The sequence below is a fragment of the Erinaceus europaeus genome, chromosome 4 (assembly GCF_950295315.1).
Source record: "Erinaceus europaeus chromosome 4, mEriEur2.1, whole genome shotgun sequence".
Lineage (NCBI taxonomy): Eukaryota > Metazoa > Chordata > Mammalia > Eulipotyphla > Erinaceidae > Erinaceus > Erinaceus europaeus.
Genome location: NC_080165.1, coordinates 26865210 through 26888654, shown reverse-complemented (window position 1 = coordinate 26888654; position 23445 = coordinate 26865210). Strand labels below are relative to the sequence as shown.

Genomic DNA, 23445 nt, shown 5'->3' with positions numbered 1-23445 from the left:
CAAAATATGTCCTATCTGAGTCTTTCTTGCTTTATCTTTTGGACAGTGCTTTTTCTCTCTTTTTAATTTTCAGTGTACTATTTATTGTTGCTGGAAACCTTAGAGGACATTTTGGTAAGAGAAACAAGGTAAATAGGCTTGTAGTATGAGATTTTTATTAATTGAACTACAAGTTGGATCATGTTTGATATTGCTATAGCTGCTTATCCCAAAGGTCTCAATTTCTTTTAGTGTCCTTGTTTTTCTCTGTCTTATTCTCTTTATTCTCCTTAACTGGGGGACAATGTTTTGCAGCTCTAACTATTGTTAATACATTGTTATTATACTGGACCTTGATTGATGTGGTTTTGGGGGAGAGAAAGATTCTATAAACTTATTATTAAACCTCAATTTTTAAATTTTTTATTAGTGATTTAATAATGATTAACAAGATTGTAGGACAACAGGAGTATAATTCTATGTAGTTCCCACCAACAGAGTTCTGTGTTCCATCTCCTCCATTGGAAGCTTCCCTATTCTTTAACCCTCTGGGAGTATGGACCATAATTCTTTATGGGGTGCAAAAGGTGGGAGTTTGGCTTCTCTAAGTGCTTCTCCACTGGACATGGACATTGATTGGCAGGTCAATCCATACTAAATCTCAGTCTTCTTTTTTTTTTAAATGTATTTATTTATTCTCTTTTGGTTGCCCTTGTTTTATTGTTGTAGTTATTGTTGATGTTGTTGTTGTTGGATAAGTCAAAGAGAAATGGAGAGAGGAGGGGAAGACAGAGAGGGAGAGAGAAAGACACCTGCAGATCTGCTTCACTACTTGTGAAGCTTCCCCCCTGCAGGTGAGGTCCAGGGGCTTGAACCTGGGTCTTTGCACACTGTAGTGTGAGCACTTAACCAGGTGTGCCACCGCCTAGCCCCCCAGAGGTGTTTCTTAATTTTATTTTCACCTTTAGGTGAGACCAGAAAGCTTCAGAAGTTGCCAAGTAGTCTAATAGGTATTAGGTTTTGGTAGTTTTTGCTCCTGGAAAATTGTTATGGAAAAGATTCTAGTCTTATTTCATGAGAGTTGTTCTCCTCTTCACCTTCCAAAGCCAAGAAGGGGTCATCCTCAGATCCCCCATTGTAATAAATCTAGTGTGATTTCTGAAGATGAAGTCCATAAAATTATGATAGGCGTCGCAGGACTGGGCTCCCAGGAGTTTCTGACTGTCACATTAGTTCATATACAGCTCTATACATTTTCCAGGGAAGCAGATACTTGTCTGTGATTCTCTGTATTCATTTGTTCTCCTGACTGGAGGTCACTGTTTACTCTGTGGTCTCAATTTTCTGATGGGACCAAAAAAACCCATTGCTTTTCAGCTCATACAGCATTTTTCTTATTGAAAGGGCAAAGTGACTTTCCAAGTTCTATACATGTCAGAATTTACTTCCTCTTTCTATCACTCTCCCTCTCTGCTCCTGTCTTGTTCCATCTTTTGTCAGTTCTGGTCTTATTTTGGAAAAGGTACTTGAATTTAACCTTCTGTCCTGCAGTCAAAACCAGGTCCTCTGTCCTTGTGGTCACAGGTTGATTCTAAAATTTAAAAGTCATGAAAAGGCATTTCATAATGACGACTGTGTAGAGATTACTCCGTGTCCATGTAATGAATGAAAATCAGCTTTACTCCTCATCAGCCTTGTCCCTTAGCCTCTAGGACCTCCCAGGAAAACCCAAGGCATCCACACAAAATTTATGAATCAATGTGGGGAGTGGTTCATTGCTGTACACCATTCCCAGTGACATAAAGGGCAGGGGATTTCTTTATCTTTTGCTATGTTAGAATCTTGGGGTTCAGATAAAGTTCAATGTTGTGGACTTAGAGCATCTCTTCCAATTCTATTCCACTTTCCATTCTCCTGAAATTTCCTCCTGGGGTCTCTAGAGTCTGGTCACCCCACCCTCCTGGGTTGGATACCATATTTTCTATACCCCTAATTACTTCCTTATTTTGCTGGAGTACTTCCTGAGGTCACTTCCTAAAAATAGGTGGGTAAAAGGTAAGTGTTCTAAGGTCTCTGAGGATTTTTTTTTTTAATTCTCCCTGATACAGATTGCTGCTAGCTCTTCTAAGCATAGGTTCTGGGGAGAAAACAAGTCTCCCTTCATTTTTTTAGACAGCTCCATTGTGGTTGAACTGTGAGACTATATGTGTGTGTGTGCGTGTGTGTGTGCATGTGTGTGAGACAGAGGAAAGTAGGACCATTCGTCTTCACATTCCTCTCCTCCCTATATGTCCCTGCCTTCCTTAAACAGGGTTCCTTTTGGTAAGTCTTTTGTATCTGAACAAAAATTCATATGCATTCAATGAATAAATCATGGGGAAATAGCACCAGATAGATACTTAACTACATGATTATAAGTGTCTTGTTAAAACGCAGTTAGACTTGATACTTTTAGAAGCAGCAACAAAAGGACTGCGGAATGTCTGTAGCCCACCTTTCAATGGGGGTGATCAACTTTTTTTTTTTACAAATTCAAACCTTAATAAGGAGCCATTGCTCAGTTACTTGTTTCTTCTCAAAGACCTCTTGATGATAAATATCTCTGTTATTTGTAATTATATGCAGATTATTCTTTTCTAGATCCAAAATAGACTTTTCTAAATAATACTGAGATTAGCATATGCATTTGATTTTATTACTAAATTTTAATACCAAGTTGGCAATTCATCCTGCTGATGAAATAGAGCTGATTACCCTTTCCCTCTGTTACCATCACATGAGCCAACCAATGCAGGGCCCACAGAAGGCTGCTCTGCAGCTGGGGGTTGGAAAAGCACAGTTCTTGGCTCCTTTTCTTTCGAAGGAGCTAACCCAAGTCACTAGAAACTTCCCTCTCCAGTCTCCAGTGTTCCAAGCTGTTCGGCTTTGACACTTGCACTCCATCTTGCCAAAAAAAAAGAAGAAGAAGAAGAAGAAGAAGGAGGAGGAGGAGGAGGAGGAGGAGGAGGAGGAGGAGGAGGAGGAGGAGAAGGAGAAGGAGAAGGAGAAGGAGAAGGAGAAGGAGAAGAAGGAGAAAGTTTAGGTGTTCAAGTGCCGGCAAGCCCCACAGAATTATAGTCTCAGAAACGTGAGACCTGAATGCAACTAGACTTTATTTGGAATTATCTCCCATGGCTTGCAGACGTGCTTTATGTTCTCATGAGATATGGGGTTTTTCTCCTGTGATGTGTTCATTTTCAGTGTAGAGGCATTTTCTTCTTCACTGGAGTCCAGGAATGGAAGGAGCACGCATGTCCTTATTGTGATGCACAGAGGGATTTTTACATGAGAAAATATTAAACCGTCTTGGAGTGCTTGCTTGCTTGCTGGGGTTGCGTTTTTTGATGGAGCTGGGAACTCATGCATGTGTGATCTCACCTCTCCTGGCCACTTACTTCTCATTCACCTGGAGAGACAGAGACAAAGAGGTAGAGACCATGACACCAGAGTTTCTCCCCTCTTTGGGCTGTACCACCTCACATGTATTATCAGGGTTCGAACCATGACCATGGGCAGAGCAGTGCAGGTGCCCTCCCCACTGAGCTAGCTCTCCAGCCCAGTTATCTGGGCTTTTAAAAATACCCTCTGAATGCTTTAAGCCTGACAACCTAGCACCAACCATTCTTGAAGATGGATTTTGAGTATATTTTATTCAGTTCCTTTCCTTACCACTATCTATGACATGTCCCCCTTCTTTTTGAATCCTTTTTCGAATCTCAGTCCAGGCCCTCAGTGACTAAGGTCTCAGTGACCACAACCCTTTCCCCTCCATCTCCACAACTCACCTCCAGACCATCTGTGGAGCTGCTGTCAGGACTATGCAGACACCGGGTCCCAGTCACATGCCCACGTTCTCAGCAGCTCTTCTTACCATCTTTTGCTCTCCAGAGTTTACAGCCCTGTGTCCCACCTTCAAATCTCAGAGCTTCAGAGCAGAATGGTCAGCAGTGAGCATCACTCTCTCCCTAGACTGCAGTGTGTGAATGTGCGTGTGCGTGTGTCCAGAGACCCTGCCGGCCACAGGACAGCTCTGGTATTATGCACATTCCTCACACTGCTCTCAGCACCTGTATGTTGAATGAATGCATGATGGCCTTTCTTAATTAACATATTTGTTTCCTTCTTTTGGGACAAGTTGGGGAATTGGCTGTCATAATAACACCGTCAACTACCTTGACTTCTTGAGAATGTTAGAAAACAAGCCAGCCAAACCTCAAACGGCGGAAAAAGAAGAGAGTGTGCCAGTTGACTTCTCCATGCTGAATCCAGATGACATGCTGAAGAATGTCCGGGAAGTGGTGGCCACCTCCAGTCTGGCTTTGGCCACGGTATGGCAGCTTGCAAGAGCTCTTTTTAGGAGACTGAACCTCTGCTGTTCGTGTCAGTTCATTCAAAGCCACCCTAAGGACGCTTCCCTCCTCACTCCACTCAGATTAGGTGTCCAATTGGTTAAGATAAGATTACTTTTGGGGGGGGGGAATGTGTATCTATCATTTTTGTCTGCTTTATTTTATAAAATATCACTATGGGACCAGCAAGATAGCTCATCTGGATAGTGTGCTTGCTTTGCCAAAGCACAAGGCCCAGTTTCAAGTTTCAGTGCTGTGGTGGCTTCCTCTTTCTCTCTCTCTCTCTCTCTCTCTCTCTCTCTCTCTCTGCTGTGTTGACTCTCTCTCTCTCTCTCTCAGTGCTGTGGTGGCTTCCTCTCTCTCTCTCAGTGCTGTGGTGGCTTCCTCTCTCTCTCTCTCAGTGCTGTGGTGGCTTCCTCTCTCTCTCTCTCTCTCAGTGCTGTGTTGACTTTCACTCTCTCTCTCTCTCTCTCTTAGTGCTGTGTTGACTTTCTCTATCTCAGTGCTGTGTTGACTTTCTCTCTCTTTCTCTCTCTCAGTGCTGTGTTGACTTTCTCTCTCTCAGTGCTGTGTTGACTTTCTCTCTCTCTCTCTCTCTCTCTTAGTGCTGTGTTGACTTTCTCTATCTCAGTGCTGTGTTGACTTTCTCTATCTCAGTGCTGTGGTGGCTTCCTCTCTCTCTCTCTCTCAGTGCTGTGTTGACTTTCTCTCTCTCAGTGCTGTGTTGACTTTCTCTCTCTCTCTCTCTCTCTCTCAGTGCTGTGGTGGCTTCCTCTCTCTCTCTCTCTCAGTGCTGTGTTGACTTTCTCTCTCTCAGTGCTGTGTTGACTTTCTCTCTCTCTCTCTCTCTCTCTCTCTCTCTCAGTGCTGTGGTGGCTTCCTCTCTCTCTCTCTCTCAGTGCTGTGGTGGCTTCCTCTCTCTCTCTCTCTCAGTGCTGTGTTGACTTTCTCTCTCTCTCTTTCTCTCAATGCTGTGTTGACTTTCTGTGTGTGTGTGTGTGTGTGTGTGTGTGTGTGTGTGTATGTAAATGAGGGAGGGAGGAAAGGAAGGAAGAAAGGAAGGAAGGAAAGAAGGAAGGAAGGAAGGAAGGAAGGAAAGAAGGAAGGAAGGAAGAGGAAAGGAATCAAGCTGTCATGATGTAGCCCAGGGAGGCAGAAGTGCTCTGAGGGCCAAATCTTGGTATGTGTGGGGCTATGCCAGGGTTTTCTAAGAGAGTGTTTTGGTCTTGCTTCTGCTGAGGCAGTGCTGTCTCAGATGGACCCACACCCTAGTGACTCCCTGGAGCATCAGTGAGAAGAGAAGGCACTGTCTACCTGAGAGGAGGCTTTGAAGTTTAGTGAGGTAGGGAGCCTGAAGCACACCCTGCAGCTGGAATCCCAGCCTCCATCAGAGCGGGACTGCCTCCATATCCAAGACACACAGGCTCACAGGCCTTCTCAGAAGACTGGACCATGGCCACTGAGTGCCCAGAGTGAAAGATCCCTCCATGTGGGGAGGCAAGGTCAACTTGTGGAGACAGGAGAAGATAGGCAGAGCAACCCAGGCGGCTCAGACTGGTCTTGAATGCCGGCAGATTTGGCTTTTATCCTAGAGGTGGGATTATCCCAGGAGTTGTCTGTGAAGTCAGCTTTTTTGGTGCTTTGTGTGAGTATTTATTAAAGAAGAATTGGCATGACCATACCGCAAGTCATCTGTGAAGCCCAGCTTTCCATCTTTCAGTAGCAGAGCTCACGCCTGAGGCTGCTGTGCCCCATGGTCACCTAGTGAGGATTGCACAGAGGGAGAGGCAAGCACAATGACCAGGAGTCAGAGGGATGGGGAGGGGGCCGCTGGCTGCCACAGTAAGCTAGCGAGCTGAGACCTTCCAGAGGGCAGTTTCTCAGCCCCAATTGACTATCAGTGTGCTGACAAAGAGTCCAGAGTTATCAGAATGTCAGAAACTTCCTGATTTCTGAATCTCAGCACATCTCTCAGGTTTCTGCAAAAGCTCTATGTGAGGTAGAGAAGACCATCCCTTCTAGTTTAAAGCAGCTCCACAAAACCTCTGTCAGGAAGTCTTACAAACTGAGGTCCACAAAGGAACCTTACTCCAGAGAAATACTCCTTTAGGCAATAAGGTCTGAGGGATGAAAGAGTCTGGTCAAGACAGAGGAAGAGAGGACACTAGAGGCTGAGACTAGAGGAAGGCGTGGTGAGGCTTGATGATCACTATCCACAAGGAGATGGGCATACTCACCTCTAACATGCCTCTGGGCAAGGGTCTCAAGTGCACTAGTTCCCAAAATGACACAGCAGTACCTAAGGCTTCTGTAGCATTTCATAGAGCTTTAAGCCTTTTCATGTTTGACTCTTCTATTGCCCCATGGCCGGCAAGTGGAAGGGACAATCCAGGGCAGTGCAGGCCCCTTGACCAGATAGGGACCACACTGAACATGAAACGTGCCACTTCACACGCTGTCCTCCCGTGCAGCACATGATGCTCACTATTTTTCCTGGCAGATCTCAACAGCCAGGAAGATGCTTTATTTTGATAAGCATCTTCCTGGCTGTTGAGATCTGCCAGGTGGCAGGGACCCAGAGGGGTGCATTGTCAGGTGACCATAGTCAAACCTAGGACATTGTTCTGCATCCAGGAAGCTGAGCTGCAAAGGGCTGAGGGAACAAGACTCAGAAGCCCTTTTCCACTGTGTGGTCAGAGGCTTCCTACTAACCACAGCTGTGACTAACACGCTAATGGCGAGCGAGTTCAAGTTATAGCATATTTTTAAGGTTAATTTGGTTACACAGCTATCAATACCCTGTGGACGGGTGGAGTGTGCCTAATTAGCCCTGAATGAGAATTAACTGCAAGGGAACTTGGTTTGAGGGTCTGTGAGCACATTAAATTCTTAAAAAATACCTACCACTTGATACAGAATCCCTAGTGCAGTAAAAAAAAAAATGAATGATTTTGCTCCAACAGATGGGAAAAAATGTGCTTTCTTTTTATAGCACATTTTTGCACTTTTTCAGTTTGACTACTATGCTACCGGGTGAGCACCGGCTGGCCCAGCCCCTCTGGCACAGGCCTAGGCCCTAAGGGGCTTCCCATGAGGACAGGCCAGGCAGGCTGGGAAAGGACAGCAGCTTCAGAGTATATGGAGGAGTAGGGGGGCCAGGAGACAGCTGCACCTGCTTTGACATGCATGAAGTCCAGGTTTGAGGTCCAGTAACATGAGGGGAAGCTGCTGTGATACCAGGGCTAGTTCTGCTGCTACAGTCTGTCTGTCTGTCTCTCTCTCTCTCTGAAATGGAGTTTTAAAAAGTCAACTTACGAGCATCAGAATCATGCACACTCAAGGACTCAGTGCCACAAATCATAGTAATAACAATAATAGGAGGAGGCCTGTGTGGTGGCATACCCGATTAAGCACACATAGTATGAAGCATAGAGACCTGAGCGAGGATCTGGGTTTGAGCCCCAAGTTCCCCATCTGCAGGAAGGGAGGATGCTTCACAAGTGGCTAAGCAGGTCTGCAAGTGTCTTTCTCTCTCCCTCTCTATCTTCCTCTACCCTTTCAATTTCTCTCTGTCCTATCCAATAATATGGAAAAAAAATATCCACTAGGAGCAGTGGATTCGTAGTGTCAGCATTGAGCCCCAGTGATAATCCTGGAGGCAAAAAATAAAGTAAAAAATCATAGTAACAGTTGCCAAGAGTCAGGATAGGGATGTTCCTTGAATTTTCCTACTGGCCACTTCCCACCTTATACTTCTGCCTTGAGACGCCTGCATCTCTCCCAGCTTTGTGGCATTGTTTCTGAGCCTCTCATCCAAGTGAACTGTGCTCCGCAAAGCTGGAATTAGATGGTGCAGAGCCCCTAGGCAGTGACTTCACCCCTCAGAGCATGTCTTCTTTGTAGAAGGGGCCTCCTCAGTGCCAGGTGAGGTTTTCCTAGCAGGGGTGCTGCGTTTCTTTTCCTCCTCATTTCCAAAGCAGAGTAGATAAATTCCCACAACTCATAAGCTCTTACACCATGTCCCTGGTCTTTCAATCCTGGTGCATTTATAGAGGAATTTAGAGTTTGTGGAGACTCACATGCACTTGATTCCATTTGCATTCAGCAGAAGTAATACTTACAAAAATTATCTTGGAAATATCCACTTGACAGTTGCATCTGTCCTTTTTTTTTTTCTAGGCATGTTTTGCGTTGGATAAAGAGGACACTGGATTTTTAAAGGCTTCAGATTTTGGACAAGTTCTTAAAGATTTCTGTTATAAACTATCAGATAACCAGTATCATTATTTTTTGAGAAAACTGAGACTTCATCTAACCCCCTATATCAATTGGAAATATTTTCTCCAGAATTTCAACTCATTCCTTGAAGAGGTAAGGAATATCATTAACACATAAGCATCTCTGTTTGGAAAAAGAACTAAAATTAGTTTTTTGTGAAATGAATAATTGATTATACCCATGTTAGATAAATTAGCAATCACCTCGTGGAACTAAAGGAAATAAATATAGTGTAGATGCTACATAGAGCAGCGGAATACAAATATGTATCCTTTGCTTCACAGGAAAGTTTTAACTTTATTTTCAAAGGTTTGGGGGAACTTGCTTTTGTCTGCTGGTTTTAGCAAAGATGAACACTCACAAGCCCCAGATGAGACATTGTAGAGTTGAGAGGCCAGAGGGGCATTAGTTAGACTTTTGGGTTCACTAACCAACTCTTCCACTAAAGATGATCTGGTGCCCAGAGAAGTGAGACCCACTGTGCTTTAGGCCCTGAACCAGACAGAGGTGAGGGAATTGAGACCCATTAGGGAGACGTTTGCTGAGGACACACTGTGTGCCAGACCCTGGATCACTTATTGGTCAAGCAGATGTGGAGATGGTGGGATACACAGAGACATGCTCAAACATAGGAAAGGTTTCCAGGGGAAATCAGGGAGGGCTTCCAAGAGAAGGGAATACAGCTGATCTCAGTGCTTTTGTTACTCCACAAGACTATTTCTGACTGCTCAAGTTTTAAACACAAGTGGACTAACATACATCAAGCCGTAATTTATTTAATATTATTATTATTATTATTATTATTATTATTATTATTTTCAGAACACTGCTCATCTCTGGCTTATGGTAGTACTGGGGATTGAATTGGGGACCTTCAGTGCCTCCAGCATGAAAGCCTTTTTGCATGGCCATTATGCCACCTCCCCAAACCAATCAGTGATTGCTTACTTATACAGAATAAAATCTTGGGAGTAGAGTTAACAGAGAAAATAGCAAAAATATCTTTAAGACTTAATAATAGCAGCTAACACTGTAAAGTACTTCCTGGGCGCAGGGTTCTCTGTGCTTAGTCCTCTCTATATTAAATTGTGAAGTCTTTCATTACATCATGTGAAACTTGTGCTATTAATATCTCACCCTATAGATGAGGACAGTGGAACACAGAGACATTAAGTAATATGTTCATAGTCATCCACATGGTAAGTGGAAGAACTGGCTTCTGAACCCAAAAGTCTGGTTCCTAGGACTGGAGGAATAGCTCACCAGGTAGGGGCCTTGCCTTACTGTGCATGGCCCCTGGGTTAGAGTCACAGCACCATGTGAGTGTCACAGTACAGAGGAAAGCTCTGAGGCTGCGATGTCTCTCCCTTTCTCTCTGCCTCTGAGTGAAGAAGCATCCCAGCCTAGGAACAGTAAAATTTATCATGTGTGAGGCCCCCAACTCATTTGAAAAGAGTCTGATTCCCAGACACATGTCTCTCAGTTTGGACCATCTCTTTTGGGGCTTGTGTTTTTCATCTTTGCCATCTAGATGGGCCACCCTTTCTTCTTCTAGCGTTTGCCCTTCTTCCGTAGCCAGTCAACAGGTCAGGTTGAAAGCTGTCAGGAGCTGCTTGTTGCTGGCTTTGAAAGTGACTGGGATCCATGTGGATTCAGTCGGCTAGGAAGGATCGTCAGTTTCCCCAATGGATGGGTACTCACGGGATGCACCACGAGAAGGTCGATCCAATGCATCCCACCCTAAGAAACATAAGCACAAGGACAGGCATAAGGATCCCAGTTCGAGCCCCCGGCTCCCCACCTGCAGGGGAGTTGCTTCACAAGTAGTGAAGCAGGTCTGCAGGTGTCTATCTTTCTCTCCCCATCTCTGTCTTCCCCTCCTCACCCCATTTCTTTCTGTCCTATCCAGCAATAACAACATCAATAACAACAACAGTAATAACTACAACAATAAAACAAGGGCAACAAAAGGGAATAAACATTTTTAAAAAGAGTTATCTAATTCTTACACTGACTTTTTTAGTTCATTCATGTAAGCTGCTATAAAATTAGTCAGTGAGATTAGTTATGTTCTGTTGAATGAAGACAGCACTGTTCATCTTCCCTGTCCTGTTCAGGCCCATGTGGGCTGATCCTGTTGTCCCCACTATCAGCAAAAGCGCATCTGCTGTGTCCATCTCCTGGTGCAAATGGTGGAATCACTCTGAGTGGACTGCAGGCTGGGAGGGAGGGAAGGACAAACCTCCTACCCCAGATACTGGCCAGGGGCACAGCAGTCAGTGTTCACAGCCACCGACTCTGCGTGGAGCTCCCTGTGCATGGTAGCTCTGCTCACGTTCCGCATTCTCACACTGATTAGTTCTGCTGGTCTGAATGCTCACTTCTGGGGAAGAGCAGTGACAGGGGTTGAGCCTGGGACCTTGGAGCGTCAGGCATGCTATCTCCCCACACACCTACGTCTGAACTGTCTGTAAGTACATGGTTCAATGGTAGGAAGTGTATTCATGATGTACAGCCATAACCAGTATCCACCTTTTCATCTTGTAAACCTGAAACACTCCCATTAATATAACTCGCCATTCCCCCAGCCCCTGAAAACCCCTTTCTATTTCCTGTTACTGTTAATCTTTATTCCTCTAGGCACCTCTTATAAGTGAGTAATACAATATGTGTCTTTTGTGGCTGGCTTATACCAGTAAAGGTAGTTCCTCAAGATTTACAGGGTATGGCCTGTGTCAGAATTCCCTTTCTTTTGACAGTTGATGATATCCCATTGTAAGCTGAGGCCACACTTGGCTTCTCTGTTCATGGTGATGAAGCCTTAGGCTGTTCCTGTGTTTTAGTGACTGTGGATGAAGCTTCTTCGTGACTAGGGGTGTTCACTTGGGCTGCATTCTCCACTTTATATGCACACAAAGTAAAGATAATACTGTTTGTATAGTCATGCCTATTTCTCTTCCTTTTTTATTGGTGTTACTTGACATTGACTAACATGTTATGTAAAGGGCTTCCAAACTGCAGTGAAAATGCCCCCATGACATTCTTTTGACTCCATTAGTTTTAGATTTATTTATCTATTTATTTTGTATTTTATTTATTTTATTTTTGAAAGAGATGCAGAGAGAGAAAGATTCAGAGAGAAATACCAGAGCACTGCTCAGCTCTGGCTTATGATGGTGTGGGGGGATTGAACCTGGGACTTTGGAGCCTCAGGCATGAGAGTCTCTTTGCATAACCATTATGCTATCTACCCCTATCTGGGACAAATTAGTTATTAAAAAGTGTTGGGCTTTGGCTCAAGGTCTGTTCAATAGCAAATGCTCAGTGAATAATTGACTGCAAGAGAAGTACTGAAGTGCAAAGTATATGCACTAATAAAGAGAGTTTGGGGTCCATTATTTTTAAGCATTGAGACTTTTCCCATCTTATGCTATTGTGATTTGCTTTACAGTGAATGTTTTGCGTGTGAATTTGTGTCCACACTGTGGATTCTTTCCTAAAGAAGGAATTCTAGAAGGAAACAACTGGAGTGAAAAGAATAGGAATTCTTTTATTCATCTTGGAAGCAACCAACCCCATACTTTTTTTTTTAACATTTTATTTATTTATTTCATTCTGTTGCCCTTGTTGTTTTATTGTTGTAGTTATTGATGTTGTTGTTTTGGATAGCACAGAGAGAAATGGAGAGAGGAGGGGAAGACAGAAAGGGGGAGAAAAAGACAGACACCTGCAGACCTGCTTCACCACCTGTGAAGCGACTCCCTGGCAGGTGGGGAGCTGGGGGCTCGAACCGGGATCCTTCCATCGGTCCTTGCGCTTTGCACCACGTGCGCTTAACCTGCTGTGCTACCGCCCGACTCCCAACCCTATACTTTTTATTATATTTTATTTCAAAAGATTTATTTAATTACGAAAGAGGGAGAGAGAGAGAGAGAGAGAGAGAGAGAGCAGGCCAGATTACTAGTTAGGTCATGCCAGGGATTGAACCTGGCACCTTGGAATTTCAGACATACAAACCTGTTGCATTATCTCTGCTGCTCATCTTCCTAACCTTTGAACTTTTTTTTTTTTTGCCTCCAGGGTTATTGCTGGGACTCAGTACCTGTACTCTCAATCCACTGCTCCTGTGGCCTTTTATTATTATTATTATTATTATTATTATTATTATTATTATTATTATTTTGATAGGACAAAGATAAATTGAGGGAGGAGGGGAAGATAAAGAGGGAGCAAGACAGAGAGACACCTGCAGACCTGCTTCACCACTTTCGAGGTGACCCCCCTGCAGGTGGGGAGCCAGGAGCTCGAACTAGGATCCTTGTGCAGTCCTTACGCTTCATACTATGTGTGCTTAACCCAGTGCACTACCACCCAGCCCCCTTGAAACCATTTTCAAAATAATTTTTCTATTTGGTTGAATCACTGTTTTTATCATTAATGATTGAATAATGACAGTTTATATGATTTAAACTAATATTTATAGAAAATATGTCCACTATATGTAATTTGGAATACCAGAAACTCTGATGGAAAGTCTCCACCAATGTAGCTCTAATTGGAAAGGGGATCTAGCTCTGTATGTGGTCTGGGTGTGCTCTGAGCAGAGTCAGCCATGACCTCCAGGCCTTTAGGTAGTGAAGGGGGAAGAGATTGGAAGGAGAGGGCCCAGATAAGAGTAGTTCTGCTGATTTAACCAATTCCAGCTTTGAAACCATGCTTTGATGGAACCCTTAGTGATATGTGCTCAAGCCCTCCTCCCAAAGGCTTCCTTGTGCCAGACCATGCTGAGCCCTCCACAGCCATGCAGCAAGCTGAAGAGGCAGGCTCTAGCTCCCCTGGGTCAAGGCATCCTCTATGCTTACTCTGTTCGTTGTGCTCATCTCCATCAGCACAGGAACTGCCAGCTGAGAGGCAGACATTTCTAAACCTTCCTGTATTCCTGATTGGCTCCCCCAACAGTAGTTCCACCTATTTTTTCCACATGGCCTATGTCTGAAGCACTTTGCTGACTGTTTTTATGAGGCAGTTCCAGGGTTAACTGCATCTTGAGTGATGGTAGGAATTCCACTTGAAGACAGGAGGAGCACAGCAGACTGGAGAGAGCTAGGGTGAGGGACTATACTCTCTTTGCCTTTCCTGGTCTGTGTGTTGCCCGTGAGGGAATCACACTTATCAGCCCCCATCTTGGGAATGTGAGCAGGACTTTCTCAGCAGCCAATACTTAGCTGAGGAGCATTTGGCAGGAGAACAAGTTGACTAGGACTCCTGGGCTCCAAAGGACAGCAGGGCAGTGTGTGGGATGGGGCATTGGTGTGGGGCAGCTCCAGTTCAAGACAGAGCACAGTCAGGAACAGAGGAGTTTTTCTTGTCTTGTGTGTTTGCCAGTGGGACGGGGGGGGAGGGGGGGGTAGCAGCAGAGGCAGGCTACCCAGAGCCTGTGTTCCTTGCTCCAGAGCATAGGTTCCTTTTGTGATCACCAGGAGGATTGTTGGGCCTCTCAACAAAGAAGTGGGCTGGCTCATGCATGTGCGTTGGCATGGGCAGGCGCTTGTGGAGGAGCCTGTTCTGTGTTTGCCACCATGTTTGTTTGTTTATGAAGTTTTATCCTGGGCTGGTGTTTTTATTAGGGGAAAAGCAGTAGCAAATAGTAGCAGTAGTCCATGCATTGTCTTCCAGCTCACTAAACAGGATGCCTCTCCCTCTGGGGGGTGCAGAAAGGTGCATGGGAGGTACTGAATTAAAAAGAGATAACCAGAATGTAATTAAGGTGGCATGTACAAAGGAAGTACAACAGGAATGATCCCAGATCAAACCAGAGGCGAGAGAGAGAGAGAGAGAGAGAAGGAAAAGACAAGTACCAGGTGACAGCACCACAGGGACCTTCTTCATGAGATTTCTGTCTTTAGCAAATAACTCCTTTTTCATGTACAAGGGAAACAGTCTAGCAATACATTCATAATGATACTTGCAAAGTCTAGAATATCACCTTGTTTTTAGAAAATCACTCCCGTTTAACATTTCTTTTAAGTCTTAAAAGTGCAATTTCAGTATCTTGGGTGAACATGAAATAATGCTCTAAGCTAAGCAGGGATAGAATTTTAAAAAGACATAGTAGAAATCCATATAAAATCTTTCTACTTTATTACCACAGAAATAATGGGATTTTTTTTAAAACAAAACACATCCTTATTCAATGCAGAATAATTATTTTGTCATTTTTTAGCAAGCAGGGAGTCAATGAGATATTCCCTTACTTTGTGTTCATAATATATGGTCTTTATAATCATTCAGTAAGATGTTAAATAACTTGAAGATAGGATTTTCCTTCAAGAGAGAATTTAAGAGGATGGCTTTCAACTGAAGAAGAGATAGTAAAGCAGATCAAAATGTTTGTAATCTTTCATGAACATCATATTTATATTAGTCGCTAAGAGTGTTACTTCAATTTATCTTTATTCTTATTATAAATATAATGATGCCCATGTATTTTTAATGAATATGATAAAGAATGGGGGAGTTCCCTTTTCAGGAAAGAGCTCTAAGCTTATTGGAGATAAGAAAGTCGTTAACATGTGCCACTACTCTTATTTACTCTTGCTTCTGTTGGCAAGAAAAGTTAAATCCTCTTGATACAATTTCAGTGATTTTTAAAAAAACCTTTCTTTTTTGCTCTAAATATCACTCACTTTCCATCTGCATTTGTCACCTGTTGTCTCAGAGGCCACTGTGCGGGGGTGGGGGGCAGATTGTGAGCAGTAACTCAGGTGATGCACTGTGGAGACTTGGGGTGGGCCTGGTGACAGGCTAGGATGAGGGGGCTGCTGAGTTAAAGGAAGTTAACCCAACCCCAACCTTGAATATCACAGCCACCCAGCACAGTGTCCTTGTGAAGACCAGGCAGGGCTGACAGAGGTACCCCCCCTTGGGAGGCCTTTTGTTGGGTGTCCTGCCAGTGGAGCACCTGACACCTTAGCACCAGCAGTTGGCTTCCTCCAAGCACTTTCATCCTCTTTTGTCCTAGCTCTGCTAGACAGACTACTGCAGTGACAGAAGCCACAGAGCAGGGAGCATATGGCTATGAAGATGCTCCACTAGGTGATACTCAACAACCACTTAGCATGAAGGGCCATCATCCTTTTAAAGTTAAAAAGACTTTCAAATCCAAGCTGGCTATAGCTTCTCCTTCGCCCTTGCGTTCAGAATCCCACCCAGAAATTTCTACTGGGAAGGAGTAGAGTTCCTCAGTCAAAATACCCAAGTTCTTGGGTTTTTACCATCAGGGGGGATATCTATTTTTGTGATGGTTCCTTTTGCTTTGCAGAAGCTTTTCTGTTTGATGGAGTCCCAGTGGTTTATTTTTTCTTTTGTTTTCCTTGCTGTTGGGCTCAAGTCTCTGAAGACATTTTCAAAGCAGGCATCATACAGTGTTGGGCTGAGCTTCACTGACGGGAGACAGACGACCAGGGACTCATGGTTGAGCTGTACGCAGTATCTCTTTATTCATGTAGGACGCAGCGCAATCTATACCAAGCTAGACTAAACTAACTAAAACGAACAATGTTGTCTTTATATATACTTCCCAAGTAGGGTGTGAACAGGATGTGATGTAGAGAGGGTGGAGAGAAAAGTGACTGGTGAAAATCAGGGTGTGACAAGGAGAGGATCAGGGTGTGACAAGGAGAGGGGGTGGAGCAGGTGAGAATTTTACCACTAACCTACCAATGCCCTGGAGGGAAGGTGGTGCTTGTTAACAGAGGTTATGTAAATAGAATGAAGTGGTTATGTAAATAGAATAGTGTTAAGCAGGGGGGGATTTAAACCAAATGAAACAGAAGGGGTTTTTAAAAGCATACCAACAATACAGTATTTTACCAATGTTTTATGTTTGTTTGTTTGGTGGTGGCTGGCAGTATTTCCTGGGTCTCAGCTTCAGCAGGATGCAGCCAATGTATCCAGAATAGAAGGGCTGTGAGTGGTCATCCCCACAGACTCCACTCCTGTGGCCCCTTCAGAGCCACAACTATCTCATTCACAGTCAGATCTAATTGCAGTTTGGGGATCAGTTAAGAGCCAGAGATGAGCCATGGCACTGATTCTTCCAGGTCATGACCACTCAGACACTAAGAGTCAGGCCGAGAAGTCATTGTAAGGCTTGCAAAGAAAATCCCAAAGGCAGAGGTGGTGCTCATATCTTGGCATCTCTGGCTTTTGATGGTTCTTACCTGAGGACTCTTGACATTTCAACATCCACCAAGTGTAGATCTATTCAAATCCAGCCAGGTACATGGCCCACTTGGCAGAGCCCCAGGCCTATAGGAGCACATGACAGAGCCTCTCACAGTTCCTCTGGGGTAGCTAGTGCTTCTACAGAAATGCCTGTGACCATTCAGGAAGAAGCCAGAGAGTTCCATGACAGGGCTTTCCCTGAAGTCTGAATTTAAAATGATCTGAGAGATTAGAAGGAGAGATGAACAAGTTGCCTACTGAGTGACTGCGCTGTCATCTTCTTGTCACCCACAGACACCAGCACCTAACACCACGCACTACCTATATGCTGAGAGCCAAGCAGGTGCTGCGCAGATCCTTGACGTGAGTCAGCTGGTTAGTTTCCCTATCAGCCCTCTAAGATGGGGGCACCATCATTACTCCTAGCACAGTGCTGAGGAAACTGAGGTATGGAGAGATTAGAACGCCTGTTCCCCATCATGTGACCAGACATACAGATGCACACTCTCAGCTTTCTGCCTGTTAAGTAGGAGCTGTGTCCACCCACAGGACTGACATCAGGTCAAGCAAGGTAATGTGGGAAGACCTCTGTGTGGCACCAAGCACAGCAAACACCAAAGGCTCACGTTCCTTGTTGTTTTTCATCCTCTCTACTTCAGTGACAACAGGGTTAACATTGAATAGTGATGTGATTACCAGGTGTGGAAGTTATTTGGGTGGAATAATTTATTTTTACAGTTTCATAAATGACTTCAGCCATGAGTTTACTGAATCATTAAAGGGTCGAATGGGGTAGCTTAAATGTTTCCCTCTTATTTCCCTGCACTTTCTGGCAAATTCCTGCTACCAAGGAAATTGTGAAATGGGTGTTTATGGAGGTGTCTGGATCAATCCTGTGTGAATGTTGATTTGAATGACAGAGAAGAAGGGGGGAGGGAGGTGAGGGAGCCCCCAGCTCAGTAGGATCAGGAGAAGATGGTGCACGAGGCTTTTACAGTTCAGGAGGGGTTGCTCAAGCAAGTGTTGGGGAGTGGAGCTCCCAGGAGACAGGGGTCCCAGCTCGGGGGAGGCCCCACACTCTGGGCATTGCTAGAACATGGACTGAGACGTGAGGCAGGTGAAAGGTGATGAAATTACCTAGAGCAAGGGCTTCTGGGAGGCAAGCCCAGGGGCAGGGCTCTTGGGGCAGCTTCCTCCTTAATTCTCTAGGGCAGGGGTTGGTCCTGGCTGTCAGCTGCCCTAGTCCCAGTGCCTTAGACAGTACCTGGCACAAAGGACACCCTCAGTGAGTACTTAGGAGTTGACATATTGCTATTTTCAATATCCTTATGTGTGCGGTTAGCAACAGAAATTTTCATTAATGGGGGAAAACATAGCTTTGAAGTCAAACTAGCTTGAGCTCCAACTGTCAACTTGCAGGCAAGTAGTCCAGGGATAAGGGATGAAACTGACCTCACAGAGCCCAACCCCATTCACTCCATCAATAGGGAGAATACTTCTATACATCCCAGGAGGCTCTATGAGGGAGGACCATGAATTCTGAGTATTAGTACTACCGCTGTTGGGTCCTACCAGAACTATGTCTTTACCATCAGTACTGGGTCTTGGTCATCACCAGTACAGAGTCTCAGTGTCATGAGTGCTGGGTCTCAGTAAGCATTGGTTCAGTTGGCTTGAAGCTTGACTTGATGGTAGCCTTTGCAAATCAAGTTCCAGAAGCTTTGCTGCCATTCATCACCCAGGAAGAATCTTTGCAGGTCAGCAACCCAGGTCAAGACAAGGGTCATAGCACAGGAAACCTGGCCTTCTGGTACAGTCCTCACTTCCACAACTAGTGTCCTGGGATAATGACACCAAGTCAGAGGAGAGTAGATTTTTAAAAATATTTTATTTATGTATTTATTTATTAGATAAAGAGAGAAATCTAGAAGGGAGAGATAGTGAGAAAGAGAAATACCTGCAACACTGCTTTACCACACATGAAACTTTCCCCCTGCCGGTGAGGACCAGGGCCTTGAATCCAGGCCTTTGTTACTTAACATGCGCACTCAACTGCCTGGCCCCCTTGGGAACTATTGACTTAAGGCCTCCTAACAGAGAGACAGCTGTTGGGCTAGGGTCCTTGTGTGGGGCTCAGTGAGCTGCAAAAGTCAATTTCTTGACCTGCTACTAGGGGTTTATAATGGTGCACGTGTACACAGAGCTCCCATTTTTACTTCATCTGGATATCTTTATGTTTTATCTTTTTTCTGACAGGTACTTTTGCTGCTGTTGTTATTTTTAGCATTCATTTACAGACAGTAAATACAAATGAAGATACAGTACAATTAATTTCTTTGCTAATCAAAATATTTGATCAAATGAAGCAATTTTTCAATTCTTGGAAGTAATTATACTGTTCTTTAAAAGGAATTCTTTACTGAGTGTTTCTAATTAGGAGTTTTCACTACCTGCTGTGATCTTATTCTGTATGAAGTTGCAGAATTTTCCCCCCTCCTGTGAGGGATCATGGGAAGAACTGAATAACTGTCTCCCTAAGTGTTCAGAACAAAACTTAGTGGATGAATTGTGCAGTCTGATTATCGAATACCAACCTTCATAATAATTCAATCTACAGACACATTTCTAGTCTGACAGCTGAAAGGGCACTGGTTGAGCCACATTGTCTGACCCTGTGCTCCCAGTCACGGATACCCCTTGGAGGAGGGTCATGAAGTCCCCTTGCAACGTCCCTGTCATCAAGGAACATGGAAAGCCAAAGAAACTACCTTTTTTCTCTGCACTCTGGACTCATCCCCTTGCGTTTCTTACTAACTAGGAATTTAACACTGTATCTGCCAGCCACCACTGTTTCCGAAACACCAGCATAATAAGCATGGTGTGGCCTTCCCCTCTGTAGAGTGCTGGTCTGGACTGGGTACTTTGGGCCCCTGGGCCTCCCTGCTCCTCCTCTGATCCATGTTGAGCCAGGACATGTTCTCTTCAAAGAGGGCTTTTGAATTCTTTCTCTCTTTCTAAAATATATTTAATATACCTAATGAACAGAGACTGAAAGAAATTGAGATGAGAGGAGATATGAGGGAGAGAGGAGAGACACCTACAGCACTGCTTCACAGTGCATGAAACTTCCCCACTGCAGATAGGAACCAGAGGCTTGTGCCTGGCTCCTTGTACATTGTAGCATGAGTGCTTTATGTTGCACCGCCGCACATCGCTGGCTTTTAAATTCTCTGGTCAAGTTACATTTAACATACTCTTAGCCAAAACAAGTCGGATCACTAGGATCCATTGCCAAGGGACAAGGAACTATCTCAGCCTCTATAGAGGGAGGAACACTGAAGTCATGTGGCCCAGATGTGGACATAGGAAAGTTGAATACACAGGGCCTCATATGCAGTGTATCATAAGAAAATAAATGCGTGAGCATCTCTACCCCTGGCTCCCCCAGCATTCGTGACCATCAAGTGCTCCCCTCCCTTGTCATGCTCTCTCTTTGTCTATTGACTAGGGGAGTTGTTTAAAATACAACTTAATGGAAAATGGGATTTTATGTTGAGCGGAGAAACTGGCTGGATGTGAATTTTAGTAGGCGGGGGGGGGGAGATTAATGGTTCATAGTAAATACAATTGTTGATACATGTGTAGATTTCTCAGTTTTCTGCAGAACACTCTCATCTCCAGCCTGTCTTCTTCCACCATCATGTACCAGGACCTGAAACTCCCAATCCCTAGAGTTTATTCATTTGCTGCAATACACCAGACCCTGTCCAAGTTCAACCTTGTGTTTTCACTTCTGTCCATGACTGAGATCATCCCATATTCATCCTTCTCTTTCTGACTTATCTTACTTAACATGTTTCCTTCTTCACCATCCAAGATGTGCTCATCATTCTTAATAGCTGAGTAGTATTCCATTGTGTATATAGGCCACAACTTTCTCAGTCACTCAGTGTTCTTGGGCACCTATGTTGCTTCCAAGTTTGGGCTATTAAAAATTATGCTACTATAAACATAGGTATACACAGATCTTTTGGAGTAGATGTGTTTGATTCCTTGGGATATATCCCCAGGATTGCCAGGACCCCAGAAGGCTCTCTTCTGGAATGGGCCCCTTCATAGAGCTGTTCAATCAAGAGTGCCATGGGGAGTGTGAGCTGGCCAACATCCAGCTTCTAGAATCCTTGTGGAGCTGCCTGCCCTACCCAGCCTATGCCCCACTGCTTGGTTTGGATTGGGTCAGCAGGCTTCCTACTCTGAGCCTTTTCCTGCAGCTGGGCTGGGCTGCCTCCCTCTGACTCCCCCCTGGAGGGCTCCCTCTCACCACCACCACCTTGCGCAGCTTCTGGGGCAATTTTGTGCAATGACTGTCCACAGGTTTACATTGTAAAGCTGTAACTTGCTTTTTTAAAACAATAACTTTCTTTAAAATATTTATTTATTTATTTATTTTGGATAGAGACATAAATTGAGAGGGAAGGGAAAAACAGAGAGAGGGAGAAGAGACATCTGCAGCACTGTTTCACCATTCATGAAGTTTCTCTCCTGTAGGTGGTGATCAGGGGCTTAAACACAGGTCCTTTCACACTGTAACATGAGTGCTCTACTGGGTGCGTCACTGTCCAACCCCTGTGATATGCTTTTTACTAAGCAGAATCTATGGATATATTTGAAGCTGAAGGGCTTCCCATAAAAATGAGGCACTGCTTGATTTTTAGCAAAGCAGATAGCATACTTTTTAGCAAGATATGATTGCATACTTCATATTTTAGACCTTCCTTTCCTTTTTATTTTTGTCTATAGCTGGGTGTATCACTGTTCCAGGATGCTGTTACATTCAGGCACAGAGACAGAGGCCAGGACCGTAGCACCAGAGTTATTGCATCTCTCACCTGGAGCTGGGTCTTGACCTGGGACATCCAGGAGGCAAGGGGCGTGCCCGGTACACTAAACTAGAGCTCCTGGAACTTTATTTTGCCAAAGAGAAGGAAGTAATTTCTCTCTCTTCATCTCTCTCTCTCTTTTCCTTCCTCCCTCCCTCCCCCCTTTTTTCTCTTTCTTTTTGTCTCCAGGGTTATCACTAGGGCTCAGTGCCAGCACTATGAGTCTACCACTGCTGGCAGCCATTTTTTTTCATTTTATTGGATAGGACAGAGAGAAATAGAGAGGGAGAGAGAAAGATAGATACCCGCAGACCTGCTTTGCCTCTAGTAAAGCTTCCCCCCTGCAGGTAGGGAGCCAGGGACTGGAACCCTGATCCTTGTGTGGGTCCTTGCACTTAATATTATGTGCCCTTAACCAGGTGTGCCATCACCAGAAAATTTCTTTTTGGCTGTGGTGGGCCTTGTTTCTCTGCATCATCTAGAGGAGGGTAGAGGAACCTTTTTCTTGCCAATGGCTATTTGGATATTTATACCATCATTCATGGGCCATACAAAATTGTCAGCTTAAAAAATAGCACTTCATTGGGTGGGGGTAGATAGCATAATGGCTATGCAAACAGATGCTCATGCCTGAGGCTCCAAAGTCCCAGGTTCAATCCCTTGCACCACAATAAGCCAGAGCTGAGCAGTGCTCTGGTGGAAAAACAAACAAACAAACAAACAAACTCCAGTGACTTTGTCAGGGCCAGACCAAACGATTTCATGGGTCATATACAGCCTGTGGGCTGGACATTCCCCGCCCTGAGCTAGAGGGGTGATTTCATGGATATTCTTTTTTTAATATTTATTTATTTATTCCCTTTTGTTGCCCTTATTGTTGTAGTTATTATTGTTGTCATTGTTGGATAGGACAGAGAGAAATGGAGAGAGGAGGGGAAGACAGCAGGGGAGGGGGAGAGAAAGATAGACACCTGCTTCACCGCTTGTGAAGTGACTCCCCTCAAACCAGATCCTTGCTCTGGTCCTTGCGCTTTGCACCAACTGCGCTTAATACCACCTTCATGAATACTCTTTACTAAAGAAAGTAAATTCCTTCAAGACATGCAAGCTACTCTTTAATCATGCCAAGCCTTTACTGTATGAAAGAGAGAGAGAGAGAAGTAACCACAACAGCCATGTGTGTAGTTTTCAGGCTGAGTGGCACACAAGCCCAGAGGGTCGTGTTCAGGCAAGGCTGTGGACAGGCTGGAGCACACGTGCCTGAGGTACCCGTCTGCCTGGGGCAGGGGGATGCTAGACTGTCGCTGCTTCCATTGCTGTTGCAGCTGCAGCTCCTCTCCAGAGGCTTCTTTTCTGGAATGCCTACTTCCTGTCGGAAAGTGACGCTTGGATCTGAAGATAGCGGTGTCTTTTCTGATTAAGAGAAAGATATCTTCTGCTTAGAGCAGAGCAGAGGCACTGTCCTCCCCCGCCCCCACCACACCCCAATTCAGATATAACAGTCACGTGAGCAGTGCCGGGGACACAAAAGCGCCAGACCCAGAGCCATCTGTTCCCTGGCGTCTCCAGTCGCTTGGAGCGAGGCTGGTGGTGCTTGAGCAGCTTTGCTAAAAAGCAGGATGGGACCCAGTACACAGTACCTAAGACCCGGATCCCAGATGCCCTTGGCAAAAGAGTCAAGGGACAGAGCCTGG

At 44.7% G+C, this 23445-nt stretch overlaps 1 protein-coding gene across 2 annotated transcripts in view; it reads left to right on the top strand.

Moving 5' to 3' along the window:
* Positions 1–23445, top strand: part of EFCAB6 (EF-hand calcium binding domain 6) — a 259282-nt gene that overhangs the window by 199895 nt on the left and 35942 nt on the right. For both annotated transcript variants that reach the window (XM_060189120.1, XM_060189121.1), the window contains 2 exons: positions 4154–4346; positions 8547–8738. In XM_060189120.1, coding sequence (XP_060045103.1) covers positions 4154–4346; positions 8547–8738 — 385 coding nt within the window. The remainder of the gene's footprint in view (positions 1–4153; positions 4347–8546; positions 8739–23445) is intronic.